Source organism: Gossypium arboreum, chromosome 5 (genome assembly GCF_025698485.1).
Source record: "Gossypium arboreum isolate Shixiya-1 chromosome 5, ASM2569848v2, whole genome shotgun sequence".
NCBI lineage: Eukaryota > Viridiplantae > Streptophyta > Magnoliopsida > Malvales > Malvaceae > Gossypium > Gossypium arboreum.
Window position 1 is genome coordinate 38,429,572 of NC_069074.1, and position 19,000 is coordinate 38,448,571.

General features: G+C 34.4%; 1 protein-coding gene across 1 annotated transcript; it reads left to right on the top strand.

The window, feature by feature from the left end:
• The first annotated feature begins 8,669 nt into the window (after nt 1-8,669).
• On the top strand, nt 8,670-11,867 carry LOC128292659 (uncharacterized). The gene is made up of 6 exons (XM_053027549.1): nt 8,670-9,014; nt 9,228-9,666; nt 9,730-10,389; nt 10,435-10,619; nt 11,310-11,490; nt 11,686-11,867. The coding sequence occupies exons 1-6, from the start codon at nt 8,670-8,672 to the stop codon at nt 11,865-11,867; spliced, it is 1,992 nt and encodes a 663-aa protein (XP_052883509.1).
• Nucleotides 11,868-19,000: the final 7,133 nt, after the last annotated feature.

Below are 19,000 nucleotides of genomic sequence, written 5' to 3' on the forward strand. Positions count from 1 at the left end.
GCTCAGAAAATATAGGTCAAATCTCTTATATGTTAGCTTGACAAGGGATATTGAAATTTAAATTGATTCATTGTATGAAGAAAAAGAACCGATCGAGATACTAGCTTGAGAAGTGAAGTCATAGTATTAAGGAAGTAACATGGGAACCGAAAGAAACAGTGAGATTACTGAATCCCAGAATCCCCACCTCTTTTAGGCAAATTTCAAGGACGAAATTTATTAAAGGGGGGAGAATTGTAATGACCAGAATTTTACCGATACTGAAAAAGTGTAACTTCGGATCTCTGTTTATGAAAAATGGATTCGTAAATATTTATTAAAAATATTTATGAAGTAAAATGAGTGGTTAATTAGAGTTTAATTAAGTGAATTTAACTTAATTAAGAGTGATTAGGAAAAAGGATTAAGTCGAATGAAGTGTAAAAGTTTAATTACGTAATTAAAGAAGATAAGGGGACTAAATAAGCAATTAAGCCTATTCTAAAGAATGAGGTGGTAAAACATAAAAATCTTTGATTTTTATGTTGTTTAAATTATAAATATATTATTAATGTTATTATTTTATTATATTACAAATTAAATTAATTATATTATTATATTTTGAAATAAATTAAGAAAAGACAAACGTATGGTGCATATGGATATGGTGACATGTGTAATATTAATATACATACAATTGTAAAATACATGTATATTTACTTATCATATAAGTATATTATTAAATTATACATTAGTATTAAGTAAAAGATATTTATATAATAAATAGATTAAAGAAAGACAAATGTAAGGATATAAATGGATACAAATGTTACATAAATATTGGTTATTTAGTAGATTTTATTGTTATTATATTATATATATAAAAAACAAATGGAATAAAGAAAAAAAAAAGAAGATAGAAAAGAAACAGAATGAAACGAAACAGAGAGCAGGGGAGGAAAAGAAAGAAAGAAAAGAAAGAAAGGGAGAAAAGGAAAATTTGAAGGTTTGAAGTTTTAAGCTTTAATAGGTAAGTCAATCAAGCCCTTTTTACTTAATTTTGATGTTTTAGAAGTTTCGAGAACAAAGTTTTGATGAAATTAAGTTGATATTTTGAAAGTTATTAGATTTCTAGATATTATCCATGATAAATAAAATGATGAATTAAGGGCTAAATTGATAGAAATTCAAGTTAGAAATGATATAAGGATTGAATTGTAAAGTGATTCATAAGTTTTATGCTTTAAGGACTAAATTGAAAAAATTTCAAAATTATGGTTTTATGATGAAAAATAGATAATTATGTCTAAGTTTGGTTAAAAATTGAGTAGAATTAAAGTATGAATTAAGATAGAAAAGTAAGTGAATTTAGTTAGGATTATCTTGAAATTAAAAGTAGAAAATCAACATTTTGCACTAAGACTATTTTGGACAGCAGCAGTAGTCTAAGTTTGAAAAATCACCAAAAATTGTATAAATTGAATTAGAGGATGAATAAAATATGAAATTAAATATTATTGAGTCTAATTTCTTATAGAAGAAACGATATAAGCAATTGAATTACAAATTATGAGATATAATGAATTTTGTGAGACAAGGTCAGAATGAATTCGGGTTCCCCTGTTCTGACTTTGGAAAATCACCAAAAAAATGGAGAAAAATAATTAGAGGCTTAAAGTTATATGTTTAGAATCCCTAATGAGACTAATTTTAGGAGAAATCAACAGGAATATTATCCGAGTTTTGTACTGTGAGATAATTAATTTTTAGTAAAGAAGGGTCGAAACTGTCAGACAGCAGAACAGGGATAAATTTAAAGAATAAACTGTACTTATTGGCTAAATCAAAAATTCTGAAAATTTTATGATAAGAAGATATATGAGTCTAGTTTTAGGGAAAATTAGGGGATCTTAATTTGGAGTTTTATATCTCCAGATATAAATAATTTAGTGACTATGACACAGATGGACAGCTTGAATATCCATAAAAGTAAATAATAAAAATTATAGATAATATTACTTACAAGTGTGTTACTTAATTAAACTCTAATTAACCACTCATTTTACTTCGTAAATATTTTTAATAAATATTTACGAATCCATTTTTCATAAACAGAGATCCGAAGTTACACTTTTTCAGTATCGGTAAAATTTGGGTCATTACAGCAACAAACCCGAAGGCAACTGGTGCTCAGCCTTAACCTGCTGGCCCTTCAAACATCGAGTCACAAAATGTGTAACCTCATGCTTCAAACTTGGCCACCAGTACAACTAGTAGAGATCTTGATACATCTTATTACTGCCGGGATATATAGCATAAGGGCTACTATGCGTCTCTATCAGAATAGATTGGCTTAGATCAGAATCGTTCAACACACAAATCTGTCCTTGAAAACATAACACACCATCACTGTTTAATCCAAAATCAGTAGTATTACCACTCTCAATCTATCAAAGCCGCAAACTCAGAGACTCAACCCCTAACTTCCTATCTCGAATCTGTTCAATCCAAGTTAGCTTAATCTGTAACTCGGCTAAGAGACCCCTATCATCAAACAGACTAAGCCAAGCAAACATCGCCATCAAATCAGACATCGCTCTTCAGCTTAGAGCATCGGTTACCATATTAGCCTTACCATGATAATGCTCAATGGTGCAGTCATAATCTTTGAGCAGTTCAATCCAACGACGTTGCCTAAGGTTCAAATCTTTCTGAGTAAGGAGGTACTTAAGGCTCTTGTGATCAGTGTAGATGATACACCTCTCACTATACAGATAGTGCCTCTAAACTTTCAATGCAAAGACCATGGCAGCTAATTTGAGATCATGCATTGAATAGTTCTTTCCGTGCATCTTAAGCTAATGGGACGCATAAGCCACAACCTTACCCTCCTGCATCAGAATGCAACCCAAGCTAACATACGACTCATCACTATATACCACGAACTCCTTACCAGATTCAGGTTGTATCAGAACAGGAGCCTGAGTCAAAATAGATTAAAGCTTCTCGAAACTCTCTTGATGTGCATCAATCCAAACAAAATGGACACCTTACGCAGAGCTTAATAAGATGAGCTGCAATCAAAGAGAACCCCTCGACAAACCGCCGATAATATCCCTCCAAACCCAAAAAGCTATGAATCTCAGATACGTTCTTAGGTTGTTTCCAATCTGGCATAGCCTCAATCTTTTGAAGATCAACATAAATCCCCTCAGCAGAAACCATGTGCCCTAGAAAAGTTACTTCACACAACCAGAACTCGCACTTGCTTAACTTAGCGTAAAGCTATTTCTCATGCATAATCTAAAGCATTACTTTAACATGCTCATCATACTCATCCTCAGTATTAAAGTAAACCAGAATATCATCGATGAAGACCACGACGAACTGATCCAGATAGGGCTAAAACACTCGGTTCATCAGATCCATAAATACAGCCGGTACATTTGTCAAATCGAAAGGCATAACTAAGAACTCGTAATGTCCATTACTAGCCTTAAATGTAGTCTTATGAACATCAACCTTCTTAACCCTCAACTGATGATACCCCGAATGAAGATCACTCTTAGAAAACACAAAAGCCCCTCAAAATTGATCAAACAAGTCATCGATCATCTGAAGCGGATACTTATTCTTTACAGTCAACTTGTTCAATTATCGATAATCGATGCACATCCTCATGGTCATATCCTTCTTTTTAACAAATAGAATTGGCGCTCTCCACGGAGACACACTAGGAGTGATGAAACCACAATCCAGAAGCTCTTGCAGTTGAGCCTTAAGCTCAATAAACTCTTTCGATGCCATACAGTAGGGGGCAATGGATATCGGAGCCGTACCCAAAAGAAGCTCAATCCTAAACTCCACTTCTCGATTAGCAGCTAATCCTAGTAACTCCTCTGGAAAGACGTCCAGAAAATCCTTTACTGTTCTGATATTCCCAAGTGAAGAGTTCCTAAAATTAGAAACACTTACATAGGCCAAGTACGCCATACACCCTTCTCGGACCAGTATCTCAGCTACTAGTGTGGAGATCACATGTGACAAATAGTTTCGATGCTCACCAATCATAACCACCTCTATATCATCCTTGGTCCTCATAATGACCCTCTTAGATGTGTAGTCGAAACTGACTCGGTGCTCACTAACCAGTCCATACCTAGAATTAGATTGAAGTCCCCAAATGAAAGCTCCATCAGATTTTCCAGAAAAATAGTCCCTTGCACCTCTAACGGAACATCCCTATAGAGTTTACTAATCTGAACAAACTGCCCCAACGAGCTCAGTACAGTAACCTCACTAGTAGTGCTCTCCCTAAAAATCCCCAAAGTTTCAGAAACAATACTAACTATGTATGAGTGAGCAGACCCTATATCTATCAAAGCCACATAAGGTACACCAAATATAAAGAATGTACAGATGATGACGTCAGGAGTATCTCTATCCTCTTGGTGATGCGCAGCATAAACTAAGGCAGGCTGCATCGCTTCAATCTAACCAGTACCTCTGCCTGGTGCTCTCTATCTACAACCTATACCATTACCACGCCTAACCTGTCCATGGCCCCTAGATGGTCATTGAATCTGCTGAATCGCTCTTTGAGGTCAGACAAGACTTGAGTCAAGCTTGCATCTAATCTACCCGCTGTGGACACTCTTTAATACGATGCTCAAGAGACCCACACCTTAAACAATCCCTAATCCTCCTCCAGCACTCGCTCGGATTGCGTCTCCCACAATCTTCATAAGGCAGTATCCTAGTAGAAGCAACAGGGCCTCTCACTCTGAATCCTTCTTGTTCTTACCTCTCTCCCTATCCCTATTCTGACACTTATAGCTTAACATCCGTGGCGGTCTTCGCCTTCTCGACTAGAACAGAAGACTTGCAATCCCTCTATAGAGCTACCAAAACTCTCAGATTATCTCTTAAGCTATCTTCAAACCGAACACATCTCTCGTACTCAGACGCCACCATGCCTCGAGCGTAGCGGCTCAACCTCAGAAATTTGGCCTCATACTCAGCCACAGATCGGTCACCTTGCGTAATGTTTAAGAACTCATGCCTGTGAGCATCAACGTAGCTAGATCCCACATACTTGCTCTGGAATGAAGTCTTAAAGAATTCCCAAGTCAGACGATTAGGCTGAGTGCCTTCTCTAACCATTAACAATCACTGATAAGCCTCATCCCGAAGTAAAGAGACTGCACCCTTCAGTTTCTACTGAGGGGTACAGTTCAGATCATCCATAATTCTCTCAGTGGCCTCCAACCAATACTCGGCCATTAGGGGTGACTCTTGTAACATCCCTAAACAACTCAGCTCCATTAGACTGGAGTCGCTCAGTTATTAACCCTCGGCCCCCAGATTAAGAATTAGGCCCAACGACACTCTCCAATATCCTCAGCATGGCTTGGGACAATGCGTCGTCCCCAGCCGAATGACTCTGAGACCCAGTTTCAATAGCAGGTGACATAGGTGCCTTACTAGTGTCCAGATTTGGCATGTTGTCTAGAGATGAGGACTTAGCTCGAACCCCTCCACGCCACTACCACGGCCTCGGGTACCACATTCGCAAATTCCACGAGCACTTACTGTCTAATTCGAGTTTATCTACATTAAGAGTTTTATGCATCAGTTCAATATTGTAACGACCAATATTTCATGGGCACCAAAAAAGTGAATTTAGGGCCTCTGTCTTAGGAAAACGAGTCTGTAAATATTTATTAAAAAATATTTACGAAGTTAGTTATGGGTTGAATTAGATTTTGATTAGGTGAATTTAGTTTAATTAGAAGTAATTAGTAGAAAGGATTAAATTGAATAGAGCATAAAAGATTAATTTTAAAATAGAGAAAAATTACAAGGGACTAAATTAGTAATTAAACCAAATTAGTGACATGTGTAAGATACGAATAATACATGTGTATTTAAATTATTAGTACAAATGTATGTTATATATATATTTACTTATAAATTAAGTAAAATATAATTACTTATTATTATTATTATTATTATTATTATTATTATTATTATTATTATTATTATTATTATTATTATTATTATTATTATTATTATTATGTCATATTATAATTTACAAATGGTGACAATTGTATGGTGAAAAATTAACACATGTGTACATGTGTGTATAAATACACATGTATTATTTTTATTTGTTATTATATAGATATTTTATAATTAAATATTAATTAAGTAAATAATGTAATGAAATAAAGGATAAAAGAAAAGAATAGAAATAGTTACAGAGAAGAAATGAAATAGAAAGAAAGAAAGAAGAAAAGAAAAGAAAAAGGAGAAATTAGGGTTTTAATGCTTGAAGTTTTAACTAGTAAGTTTAATTAAGCCCTTTTCTTGTGATTTTGATATTTTTGAAGTCCTAGAGTTGAATACCTTTGAGTTTATGTGGAAATATTGAAAATTAATAGATTTTTTAAAACGGTTTATGTTGAGCAAATGATGAAATTATGGATTAAATTGATAGAATCATTAATTAGAATTGATTAGAGGACTAAATTGTAAACTAGGCTATAAGTTTTGAGTTTATGGGCTAAATTGAAAGAAGTTCGAAATTATGGTAAAATGATGAAAATTTGATGGATATATTGAAGTTTTGATGGAAATTGAATAAGAAAATGATGTGAATTGTAAAAAGAAAGAAGATGAAAATGGTTAAGACAAATTTGAGATTTAGGTAAAAGTTGCATGAAAAATTATTATTTTATATAAAATATGTGTGTTATTAATTAATTGTACTTATGCTAATTTTCGTAGCAAACAAGGAAACCAGACGTCGAATACGAAGGGAAAGGAAAAAGTGATCCAGGAATAGCTCGAGAAAAATATCGATTTGTATTATCATAATTCAAGTTATTTCTTATTAAATGTTTAATTTTAATATATGTGTATGGAATTTGAATGTGAGGTAAATATTGATATTTAAGTTGAATGTGAATTAGATTTATTTGATGAATAAATATATGTATGTGAAATTGAATTGTATGATTGAATTGAGTAATGTTGGTATGCATATGGATTTGAATTGAGAAATATGTGAGAAAATATGATCAAATTGCAATTGATGTGAATTGACTGAAATAGAGGAAGTAATCTGATACCCTATTAAATAGTCAGGCTTAGTGGATATAGTTGGCATGCCATAGGATTAGAAAGGTTCAGGGATACTTCGACTTCGAGCCGATGAGACACTTGATGTGTCATTATTACTTCGGATAGATTCAATGAGGTGTTGGTCGCCACTTTGCTTCGGCTTAGCCGATGAGGCGTTGGTCGTCACTTATTTGCTTCGAACTATCCGATGAGGTGTTAGTCGCCATCCTGGTATGTTTGATTGGCTCCATGTATACGCCAAAGTCCGAGTCATGTTAATAGGGGAAAATAAGTGAAATAATAAAATCAAAGGAATTTGATTAATTAAGCTATTGAATGAAATGAGAAAGTGATATTGTAAGATGGAATGTGAGATGAAATTTGTAAAGAATTGAAGGTGTGAACCAAAAGGTTCATGAAGTGTTCATATTTGAAATGTGAATTGAATAACTATATGTGGTTGAGAGATGAATCAAAGGTTCATGAGTTATTTGAAATCTCATTGATGATTTATTGGATCTATCATTGGAAATGATATAATGGAAATATGATATTTTGGTATGAATTTATATATATGATTTGTATGTATGATTTACTAATTATCTATGTATGTTATGATATTTTATTGTTGTTATAATTTGAAATATGATAATACCACTGAGTATTTCCAATACTTAGTGTACGGTTGTTTCCTGTGCGTAGGATAGGTAAAGTTGAAGTTCAGTCAATCATCCGAGTCAATCCCGACCTCAGCTCAATTTTGGTGAAGCATCTATCTTTTAAAAATGTGGCATGTACTAGGTTTGGTGTTTGTCACTTGTAAATATATATTTTGAATGTAAATGTGGTGCATAATCCTTAAGAGGTAATGAAATGAATGAATGAAAATTTGCTAAGTTTGAATAGGTTTGATGAAGTTATTTGATCAAGATTTATAAGTAAATATTTTGGGCATGAATTAGGTGTGTTTTGTATGTGAAAATAGCTTTAAAATGGTGAAAAATTAGGTTTTCACATGGCCTAGCCATATGGGCGTGTGCCAGGCCGTGTGGCAAAGTCATACTTGCCCACAGGTTAGTCCCACAGCCGTGTGAGTAAGTCAGATCTGCCCACAGGCTGGCCCCACGGCCATGGGAGTCCCACAGGTAGGCCATACGAGCATGTCCTAGGCCACAAAGGCGTTTGCCCCTATTCTCAAAGAAAAGTTTCCAAAGTTCCCGGTTTAATCCCAAAATACTTCCTAAGTATATTTTGGGCCTCGTAGGTCCATATTAGGGTCTTAAAAGTGGAATTTAAGAAATTTTAAATTGAAATATAGATTTATGACTCGGTGTTGTTCGTTATTAGTGTTTAATTCTAGTAATACCTCGTAACCCTATTCCGGCGATGGGTTGGGGTTAAGGGGTGTTACATTTTATTGGTATCAAAGCTATTAGATTTAGCATATTCTTAGGCTAAATCGAGCTCGTAAGTGAATCTAGAAGTACATGCCACATTCAAGTCAAAATTGAGTCGGGATTTTTAGATGTTGACCTATTTAATTATTTTTGTTTTATAGATTAAAGATGTTTGATGGACACCTTGATGATATAAATGAAAAAATGTTCACTGGGGATGAAGAGTCGTATGATTTAGATAAAATAGAGTCAGCTACTCCCAGTGTAAATCCAGTTAGAAACCAACCGCCTAATATAGAAAGAGATGAAAAAGGTAGAAATGAATCTGAATTAGTAAAAATATTAGCTGATGCTCTTCAGCGAGCAGTAGAGTCTATACCTACTACTACGACTGTATCTATTCTTAGACAGACCCCAATTAAGGAACTAAAAAAATACGGTGCCACAGAATTCTCGGGTCTGAAAGGAGTTGATCCGTCCATAGCTAAAAATTGGATGGAGTTGACTAAGAGAGTATTGCAACAACTAGAATGCACCCCTCGGGAAAGTTTGTTATGTGTTGTATAATTACTGCAAGGGGAGGCTTATGTATAGTGGGAATCAGTGGTTTGACATTTACCAGAGAATTAGATAACTTGGGATCTATTTCAGAAAGAGTTTTAAAAGAAATATATCGGAGAAATGTATATTGAAGACAAGAAGCAATAGTTTTTGACGTTGAAACAGGGTAACATGTCAGTAATAGACTATGAGAGAGAATTCTCGAGACTCAGCAGATACGTCTCAGAGTTTATTCCAACTGAAGCTGACAGTTGTAAGAGATTTTTATGGGGTCTGCGAGATGAGATCAAATTACAGTTGGTATCTCAACGTATCACTGAATTTATTGATTTGATTGAACATGTCAAAATGGTAGAGCAAGTCTTAGGATTTGACAAAAAGTCTGTAACTTCTAAATTGGTTGGGAAACGTATGGGAACTGCAAGTTCGAACCCTTTACCAAAAAGATCCAGGGATTCTCGAAGTGGATGGAGATCCATTTTGAGATCAGATAAAAGAGAAAAGAGTCAGGGGAAACAAACTACAATATCCATCGATAGTGTAAGAGGTCCGTCCCGAGATGTTAATATTCCAGATTGTAAACATTACGGGAAAAAGCACAGAGGTGAATGCTAGAGATTGGCCAGAGGGTCTTTTAAATGTGGATCTATAGACCATTGTATTAAAGATTGCCCGAAGAATGATAGTGCTACACCTGTGACATCACAGAGATCGGCCTTTACCGCTAGAGGCAGAGGATCGAGAAGAGGTAGATTAGTATCTAGAGGAGGAGGTACGAGAAGAGGAAATGACATAGTGACCCAGCAGTCTGAAGCTAGGGTACCGGCTAGAGCATATGTGGTTAGAACTCACGAAGAAGGTGATGCTCATGATGTGGTAACAAGTATATTTCTATTATATTCTGAGCCTGTTCATGCTTTAATTGATCCTAGATCTTCGCATTCTTATATTAATTCAAAATTAGTTGAGTCGGGAAAATTAAAATCTGAAATATCTAGAGTGTCTATTGAGGTGTCGAATCCATTGGGGCAAACAGTGTTAGTGAACCAAGTCTGTCCAAAATGCTCGTTGATTATACAGAATAAAACTGGAGATTTTGATATAATATTGGGAATAGACTGGTTATCTGAACATGGAGTGATTTTGGACTGCTATAAAAAAAAGATTCTTCAGACAGCGAGTGAAGGTCGGGTTAAAGTAAATGGTATTCGTACTAGTGGGCCAGCACAAATTATTTCAGTAATAAAGGCTAGTAAGTTACTTCAGCAGGGTTGTTCAGCATATTTGGCATATGTTATTAATTCAGATTCAGTTGGAAGCCAGTGTGGTAAAATTCGGACAGTTTGTGAGTTTCCTGATGTATTTCCTAAAGAATTATCGGGTTTACCACTAGATAGGGAGGTCAAGTTCACTATTGAGGTTTATCCGGGCATAGCTCCAATTTCTATATCTTCATATCGGATGTCACCTACAGAGTTAAAAGAGCTAAAGATACAGTTGCAAGATTTACTAGACCGTGGTTTTATTCGACCGAGCATATCACCGTGGGGAGCTCCGGTATTATTTGTTAAGAAGAAACATGGCTCGATGCGACTCTGCATTGACTATAGCCAGTTGAATAAAGTAACAATCAAGAACAAGTATCTACTTCCTCGCATTGATGATTTGTTTGATCAGTTGAGGAGAGCTTCTGTATTTTCGAAGATTGATTTAAGATCAGGCTACTACCAGTTGAAAGTAAAAGAAAGTGACGTTCCAAAGACAGCTTTCTGTACAAGGTATGGTCACTATGAGTTCTTAGTAATGCCATTCGGGTTGACAAATGCTCCAGCTGCTTTTATGGATCTCATGAATCGTATCTTTCAACCATATTTAGACCAGTTTGTAGTAGTTTTTATTGATGATATACTAGTCTATTCGAAGTTAGATTCAGAGCATGATCAACATCTCAAGATTGTACTACAGATATTATGGGAAAAATAATTGTATGGAAAGCTCAGCAAATGTGAATTTTGGTTGTCAGAGGTTGTATTCCCGGGTCATGTAGTATCTGCAGATGGAATCTGAGTTGATCCAAAGAAGATTGAAGCAATTGTACAGTGGAAACCACCAAGAAACGTATCAGAGGTACATAGTTTTCTTGGTTTAGCTGGGTATTATAGAAGATTTGTAAATGGATTTTCGAAGAAAGCTTTGCCGATGACCAAACTGCTACAAAAGAATGTATCATTTGTATGGGATGATCAGTGTCAAGAAAGTTTTGAAAAGTTGAAGCAAATGTTGATAGAGGCACTAATTTTGACGTTACCAGAATCAGGAAAGGATTTTATTGTATATAATGATGCTTCATTAAGTGGTTTGGGCTGTGTACTGATGCAAGAGGGGAAAGTAATAGCTTATGCATCTCGTCAGTTGAAACCATATGAGTGTAACTATCCAACTCATAATTTGGAGCTAGCAGTAGTGATTTTTGCCTTGAAGATTTGGAGACACTACTTATATGGTGAGAAATGCTATATTTATACGGATCATAAAAGTTTGAAATATCCCCTTTCCCAAAAAGAATTGAATTTGAGACAGAGACGGTGGATCGAGCTTTTAAAAGTTTATGATTGTGTCATAGATTATCATCCAGAAAAAGCTAACGTAGTGGCTAACGCTTTGAGTAGAAAAGCTGTAATTGATTTGACAGCAATGTTTACACAGCTCAGTACCTATGATAATGAGAGTTTGATAGCTGAATTGAAAGTTAAACCAGTGATGTTCGACCAGATTCAATCAGCTCAATTGAAAGATGATAAATGATTGAAAAAATGAGAGATGATACAGACTGGTACGGTAGAAAATTTCAGCATTGATGCACATGGATGCTTAAGGTACCGAGATCGAGTTTACGTTCCTGCTAAATCTGAATTGAAAGAGTTAATACTTCAAGAGGCACACGATGGTTCATTTGTTTTACCCCCAGGAGGCATAAAGATGTATCGTGATCTACGAGATTTGTATTGGTGGCCCAAAATGAAAAGAGATATAGTTGAATATGTTGGTAAATGTCTTACATGTCAGCGAGTAAAGGCAGAACATCAGGTTCCTATTGGGTTACTTCAGCCGATAAGTATTCCTGAGTGGAAATGAGATCGCATCACAATGGATTTTGTTATAGGATAACCACTGTCGACGAGTAAAAAGAATACTATTTGGGTAATAGTTGATCGGCTTACAAAATCAGCTAACTTTATAGCAGTCAGAATAGATTGGTCATTGCAGAAGCTTGCAGAAGTGTATATTCGAGAAATTGTTAGATTGCATGGTATTCCAATATCTATAATTTCAGATAGAGATCCTCGATTTACATCAAGATTTTGGAAACAGTTACATGAGTCATTAGGCTTACAGCTTAATTTCAGCATAGCATTTCATCCACAGACTGATGGACAGTCCAAATGGGTAATTCAAATATTAGAAGATATGCTTCAGGCTTGCATCATTAATTTTGAATCAGGTTGGGAATGTTATTTACCTTTAGTTGAATTTGTGATTAATAATAGTTTCCAATCAAGTATTTAGATGGCTCCGTATAAAGCATTTTTATGGAAGAAGATGTAGATCACCTGTGTGTTGGACCGAACTGAATGAAAGAAAAGTGATTGGACTGGAATTGATTCAAGAAACAGAAGAGACAGTCAAGAAAATACAAGAAAGATTAAAAGCTGCATTTGATAGACAAAAGTCCTACATTGATTTGAAATGACAGGACATTGAGTATTCAATTGGGGATAAAGTATTTCTTAAAGTTTCTTCATGGAAGAAAGTGTTGAGATTTGGTCGGAAAGGTAAATTGAGCCCTCATTACATTGGGCCGTATGAAATTGTAGAAAAGATTGGACCAGTTGTTTATCGATTAGCTTTACCTCTGGAATTACAGAAGATACACGATGTTTTTCATGTTTCAATGCTACGCAGATATAGATCAGATCCTTCTCATGTCATTGCTATTGAAGATATTGAGATTCAACCGGATTTGTCTTATGAAGAAGAACCAGTAGAGATTCCAGCACGAGAGATAAAAGAATTAAGAAATAAAAAGGGTTCCTCTAGCGAAAGTGCTATGAAAAAGTCATAAGGTAGAAGAAGCGACTTGGGATCCAGAAGAAACTATGAGAGCTCAGTACCCCCATCTATTCTCAGGTAAATTTTGAGGATGAAATTTATTAAGGGGGAGAAATGTAACGACCCATATTTCACGGGCATTGGAAAAGTGAATTTAGGGCCTCCGTCTTAGGAAAACAAGTCCGTAAATATTTATTAAAAAATATCTTCGAAGTTAGTTATGGGTTGAATTAGATTTTGATTAGGTGAATTTAGTTTAATTAGAAGTAATTAGTAGAAATGATTAAATTGAATAAAGCGTAAAAGATTAATTTTAAAATAGAGAAAATGACAAGAGACTAAATTAGTAATTAAACCAAATTAGTGATATGTGTAAGATAGAGAATAAATACATGTGTATTTAAATTATTAGTACAAATGTATGTCATATATATATATATATATATAATTATAAATTAAGTAAAAGATATTTACTTATTATTATTATTATTATTATTATTATTATTATTATTATTATTATTATTATTATTTTCAAATGGTTACAATTGTATGGTGAAAAATTAACACATGTGTACATGTGTGTATAAATACACATGTATTATTTTATTTGTTATTATATAGATATTTTATAATTAAATATGAATTAAGTAAATAATGTAATAAAATAAAGGATAAAAGAAAAAGAATAGAAATGGTTACAGAGAAGAAACAAAATAGAAAGAAAGAAAGAAGAAAAGAAAAGAAAAAGGAGAAATCGGGTTTTAATGCTTGAAGTTTTAATTGGTAAGTTTAATTAAGCCCTTTTCTCGTGATTTTGATGTTTTTGAAGTCCTAGAGTTGAATACTTTTGAGTTTATGTGGACATATTGAAAATTAATAGATTTTTGAAAAGGGTTTATGTTGAGCAAATGATGAAATTATGGATTAAATTGATAGAATCATTAATTAGAATTGATTGGAGGACTAAATTGTAAACTAGGCTATAAGTTTGAGTTTATGGGCTAAATTGAAAGAAGTGATGGTTATATTGAAGTTTTGATGGAAATTGAATAAGAAAATTATGTGAATTGTAAAAAGGAAGAAGATGAAAATGGTTAGGACAAATTTGGGATTTAGGTAAAAGTTGCATGAAAAATTATTATTTTATATAAAATATGTGTGTTATTAATTAATTTTACTTATGCTAATTTTCGTAGCAAACAAGGAAACCGAGATGTCGAATATGAAGGGAAAGGAAAAAGTGATCCAGGAATAGCTCAAGAAAAATATCTGTTTGTATTATCATAATTCAAGTTATTTCTTATTAAATATTTAATTTTAATATATGTGTATGGAATTTGAATGTGAGGTAAATATTGATATTTAAGTTGAATGTGAATTATATTTATTTGATGAATAAATATATGTATGTGAAATTGAATTGTATGATTGAATTGAGTAATGTTGGTATGCATATGAATTAGAATTGAGAAATATGTGAGAAAATATGGTCAAAGTGCAATTGATGTGAATTGACTGAAATAGAGGAAGTAATCCGATACCCTATTAACTAGTCGGGCTTAGTGGATATAGTTGGCATGCCATAGGAATGGAAAGGTTCAGGGATACTTCGACTTCGAGTCGATGAGACACTTGGTATGTCATTATTACTTCGGATAGATTCAATGAGGCGTTGGTCGCCACTTTGCTTCGGCTTAGCCGATGAGACGTTGGTCGCCACTTATTTGCTTCGAACTATCCGATGAGGCGTTGATCTCTATCCTGGTATGTTTGGTTGGATCCGTATATCCGCCAAAGTTCGAGTCATGTTAATAGGGGAAAATAAGTGAAATAATAAAATCAAATGAATTTGATTAATTGAGCTATTGAATGAAATGAGAAAGTGATATTGTAAGATGAAATGTGAGATGAAATTTGTAAAGAGATTGAAGGTATGAACCAAAGGTTCATGAAGTGTTCATATTTTAAATGTGAATTGAATAATTATATGTGGTTGAGAGATGAATCAAAGGTTCATGAGTTATTTGAAATCTCATTGATGATTTATTGGATCTATCATTGGAAATGATATAATGGAAATATGATAGTTTGGTATGAATTTATATATATGATTTGTATGTATGATTTGCGAATTATCTATGTATGTTATGATATTTTATTGTTGTTATAATTTGAATTATGATATTACCACTGAGTATTTCCAATACTTAGCGTACGGTTGTTTCCCGTGCGCAGGATAGATAAAGTTGAAGTTCAGTCAAGCATCCGAATCAATCTCGACCTCAGCTCAATTTTGGTGATGCATCTATCTTTTAAAAATGTAGCATGTACTAGGTTTGGTGTTTGTCACTTGTAAATGTTTTATATTTTGAATGTAAATGTGGTGCATGATCCTTAAGAGGTAATGAAATGAATGAATGAAAATTTGCTAAGTTTGAATAGGTTTGATGAATGTTTTTTGATCAAGATTTATAAGTAAATGTTTTGGGCATGAATTAGGTGTGTTTTATATGTAAAAATAGCTTTAAAATGGTGAAAAATTATGTTTTCACACGGCCTAGCCACATGGGCCTGTGCCCAGGCCGTGTGGAAAAGTCAGACTTGCCCACAGGTTAGTCCCAAGGCTGTGTGAGTAAGTTAGATCAGCCCACAGCCATGGGAGCCCCATGGGCAGGCCACACGGACATGTCCTAGGCCACACGGGCGTGTGCCCCTATTCTCGAGGAATATTTTCTGAAGTTTCCAGTTTAATCCCAAAACACTTCATAAGTATATTTTGGGTATCGTAGGTCCATATTAGGGTCTTAAAAGTGGAATTTAAGAAATTTTAAATTGTAATATAGATTTATGACTCGGTGTTGTTCGTTATTAACGTTTAATTCTGGTAATGCCTCGTAACCCTGTTCTAGCAACGGGTTGGGGTTAAGGGGTGTTACAAATATTTATTAACAGATATTTTATGTAGTAAATATTAGAGGTTCAGCAATGTTTTTGAAATTTTTAGTCTCTATTCGTTTCACTACAGTTTCAGAGAATACTATCTATAGTGTTTTCAAAGTATGCTGAATACAATATTTCAAAATAAACTATCTAAGTTTCAGAATAATTACAGGATCGGTGCTTGAGACTCGGTGTACCACATTCTCAATCAGAATATTTTTAAACCATTTGAAAATAAATTCTTTAAAACATATTTTTTTTGGAACCCAAAATTCACAACTGATTTTTGCAACCTAACTCTGATACCACTAAATGTAACACCCAAAACCCGGCCTATATGTTATGGCCAAATCTGATGACATCACATAGAATGGGTTTGAAAATGAAGCTAACTTGACAAAAACCTTTAGCATGTAAACCCTTGATCGCTTTCATTTATTTTAAACATATTCCAATGGTTAACTTGCTTAAAAACGTATGACTTTAGTGGAAGCTTAGGAAAATCATTGTGTTTAAGGAAAACAGTTAGTATGTATATATATACTTTTTAGAAAATCAAGTTTTCGATAAAACATTCATATTATTAAGCAGGTTAACCCATAATCACCCAAAACTAAAGCCAAACAGTTTAAAAGAGCCCAGAGAGTCCTATAAAATACAACTTCTCAAATCTCAATGCCAAAACTTAAATAAAACCATAAAACAAAATAAATCAGTGATAGCGTGCGGTCACCATCGAGTCTTCTACTGCACCGACCTGCCTAACTCTATGGATTACCTGTATAGATTAAACAGAAAAGAGTTAGTTTACATAAACTCAGTGTGTAACCCCACAAAATTAAGCATGCACACAACCAGAAAATCAGAACCAGTTAGAAACATATTCAGGCTTTGGCCCATTACAGACTCAGATACAGATATGCAAATCAGAATAAAAAATCAGATAACCTACCCCCATCCTCTACACACCATATCCGACCATCCCTACACACCATGTGGGGTTTAAAACTCCCACCTAGCCCTACACACCATGTTGTACCGATGTGACACATAACAGATACGCATTATGCTGCTAAATAATAAGCATACTTCCTTTCAGTAAACTTCCTCCAATATACATCATCCCACCCCAATAACAGTAACAGATATAGAAACAGTTATGCAATTTAACGTACTCAACATGCCATTAACCGGATCACAGATAGTCATACAAGTCAATAATCATACATGCATTATACTATCATACTCAATAAAGGATATTAGTCAAATAGATCATACAGTTTAGGGTTTGTTAGCCCTTACTGACCCTACAGTAAGCCCACAGTTGTTTGGGACAACCCGTGCAACCCTAAGGAAAAATTCAGTTAAATGAGCCCACAAGTTCATGTGGGTTACCCGTGTGGGCCCATACACCAGTGTGGCGTACCCGTGTGAGCCCACACACCTAATTTGGCTTAGCCCATGTGGCTCACACGGCCACACTCCGGCCATCACACTGTCGTGTCTTATGTACAGCCTGGCTTTCGTTGAGCACACGATCGTGTCGTCGCACATAGCCTACCATACGGCCTACCACACGATCGTGCGGCACCGACAATAGTGTTTTTTGGCTTTTGCTGATTCTCATTTTTCTGTGTTTTAGGTACACATCTGGTTCGGTTTTGATGTTAATGCAAACACGAGCCTTCCAAAACTGGTAACGAAAAGAAATCCCTAATGTTTAAATCACTGTAAGAGCAGCAATAGATTCTTGTTCTCCACCCAACGAACACGGCTAGGATTGCACAAAAGAAACGAATCAGAAAAGCTGAAAAAGGTAAAAAGAAGAAGAAAATTTTAATCAGAGGAGATAGGGAAAACAACATAAAAAGGAAAAAGAATTTTAGAAGAGAAAATAGAAATAAAATAAGATAGCAAGAATATCCCACAATCCCCTAATTATCTCCACTAACCCACTACTCAGAATTCCAACTGCACTAAGACACTTGCGCAAAATCGAGCAAAAATAAATACCTATGCTTGCACAGGGATTCGAACGCAGGACCTCCACACAACACATAGACTCCCCTACCACTCGAACCAGCAGGCTCATTCTTTTATGAAGTTACAAGCAATTAAATATAAGCCCACTGAACAGAGATAATGCTTAATTCTAAAAATAACAAAATTTACTAAAGGTAAGGCTTGAACTTGGGACCTCACACACATACCCAGAACACTTAACCTCTGAAGCAAATGCACAGTTGTGTCAATCAATTACAGAAACATAAACAAATATTTTAGGGCGTTACAACCATTTATTTCCCTATTAACATAACTTGAACTCAAACAATTACAAGAATCTAACCAACACACTAATTTGGCACCGAGTGCCTTATCAGATAAATTTGAAGCAAATAGTTGTGCCCAACAATATAAATAAGTTTGGCACCCAGTGTCTCATCGGTATAGCCGAAGCAAATTGGCACCCAGTACATCATCGATTCATAGTTGAAGTAACCCTAAACTCTTCATATCCTATGGCATGCCAACTATATCCAACTTTATTCGAACAGTTAACAAGATATCTGTTTCATATTTCATCATTAACCAATACCTCAGTTCATATTTATTATCATCATTAGTATATTTATCCAACATATGACAACAATAAATCATCTCAATATAAGCTCAATTTCACATTATAACATTATATTATACTTTCACATATATTCAATTTGGTCATTATCACTATCAATCAGTCTAAATCAAATCAATTCAGCTTATTTCATCACATCTGTAACGGCCCATTTTCAATGAAATCGAAATTTTGGTTTTGGGACCACAAATTTGAGGTCATAAAATTTATTTTAATATTATTTTGTGGTCTACAAGTTGATAGTATCATT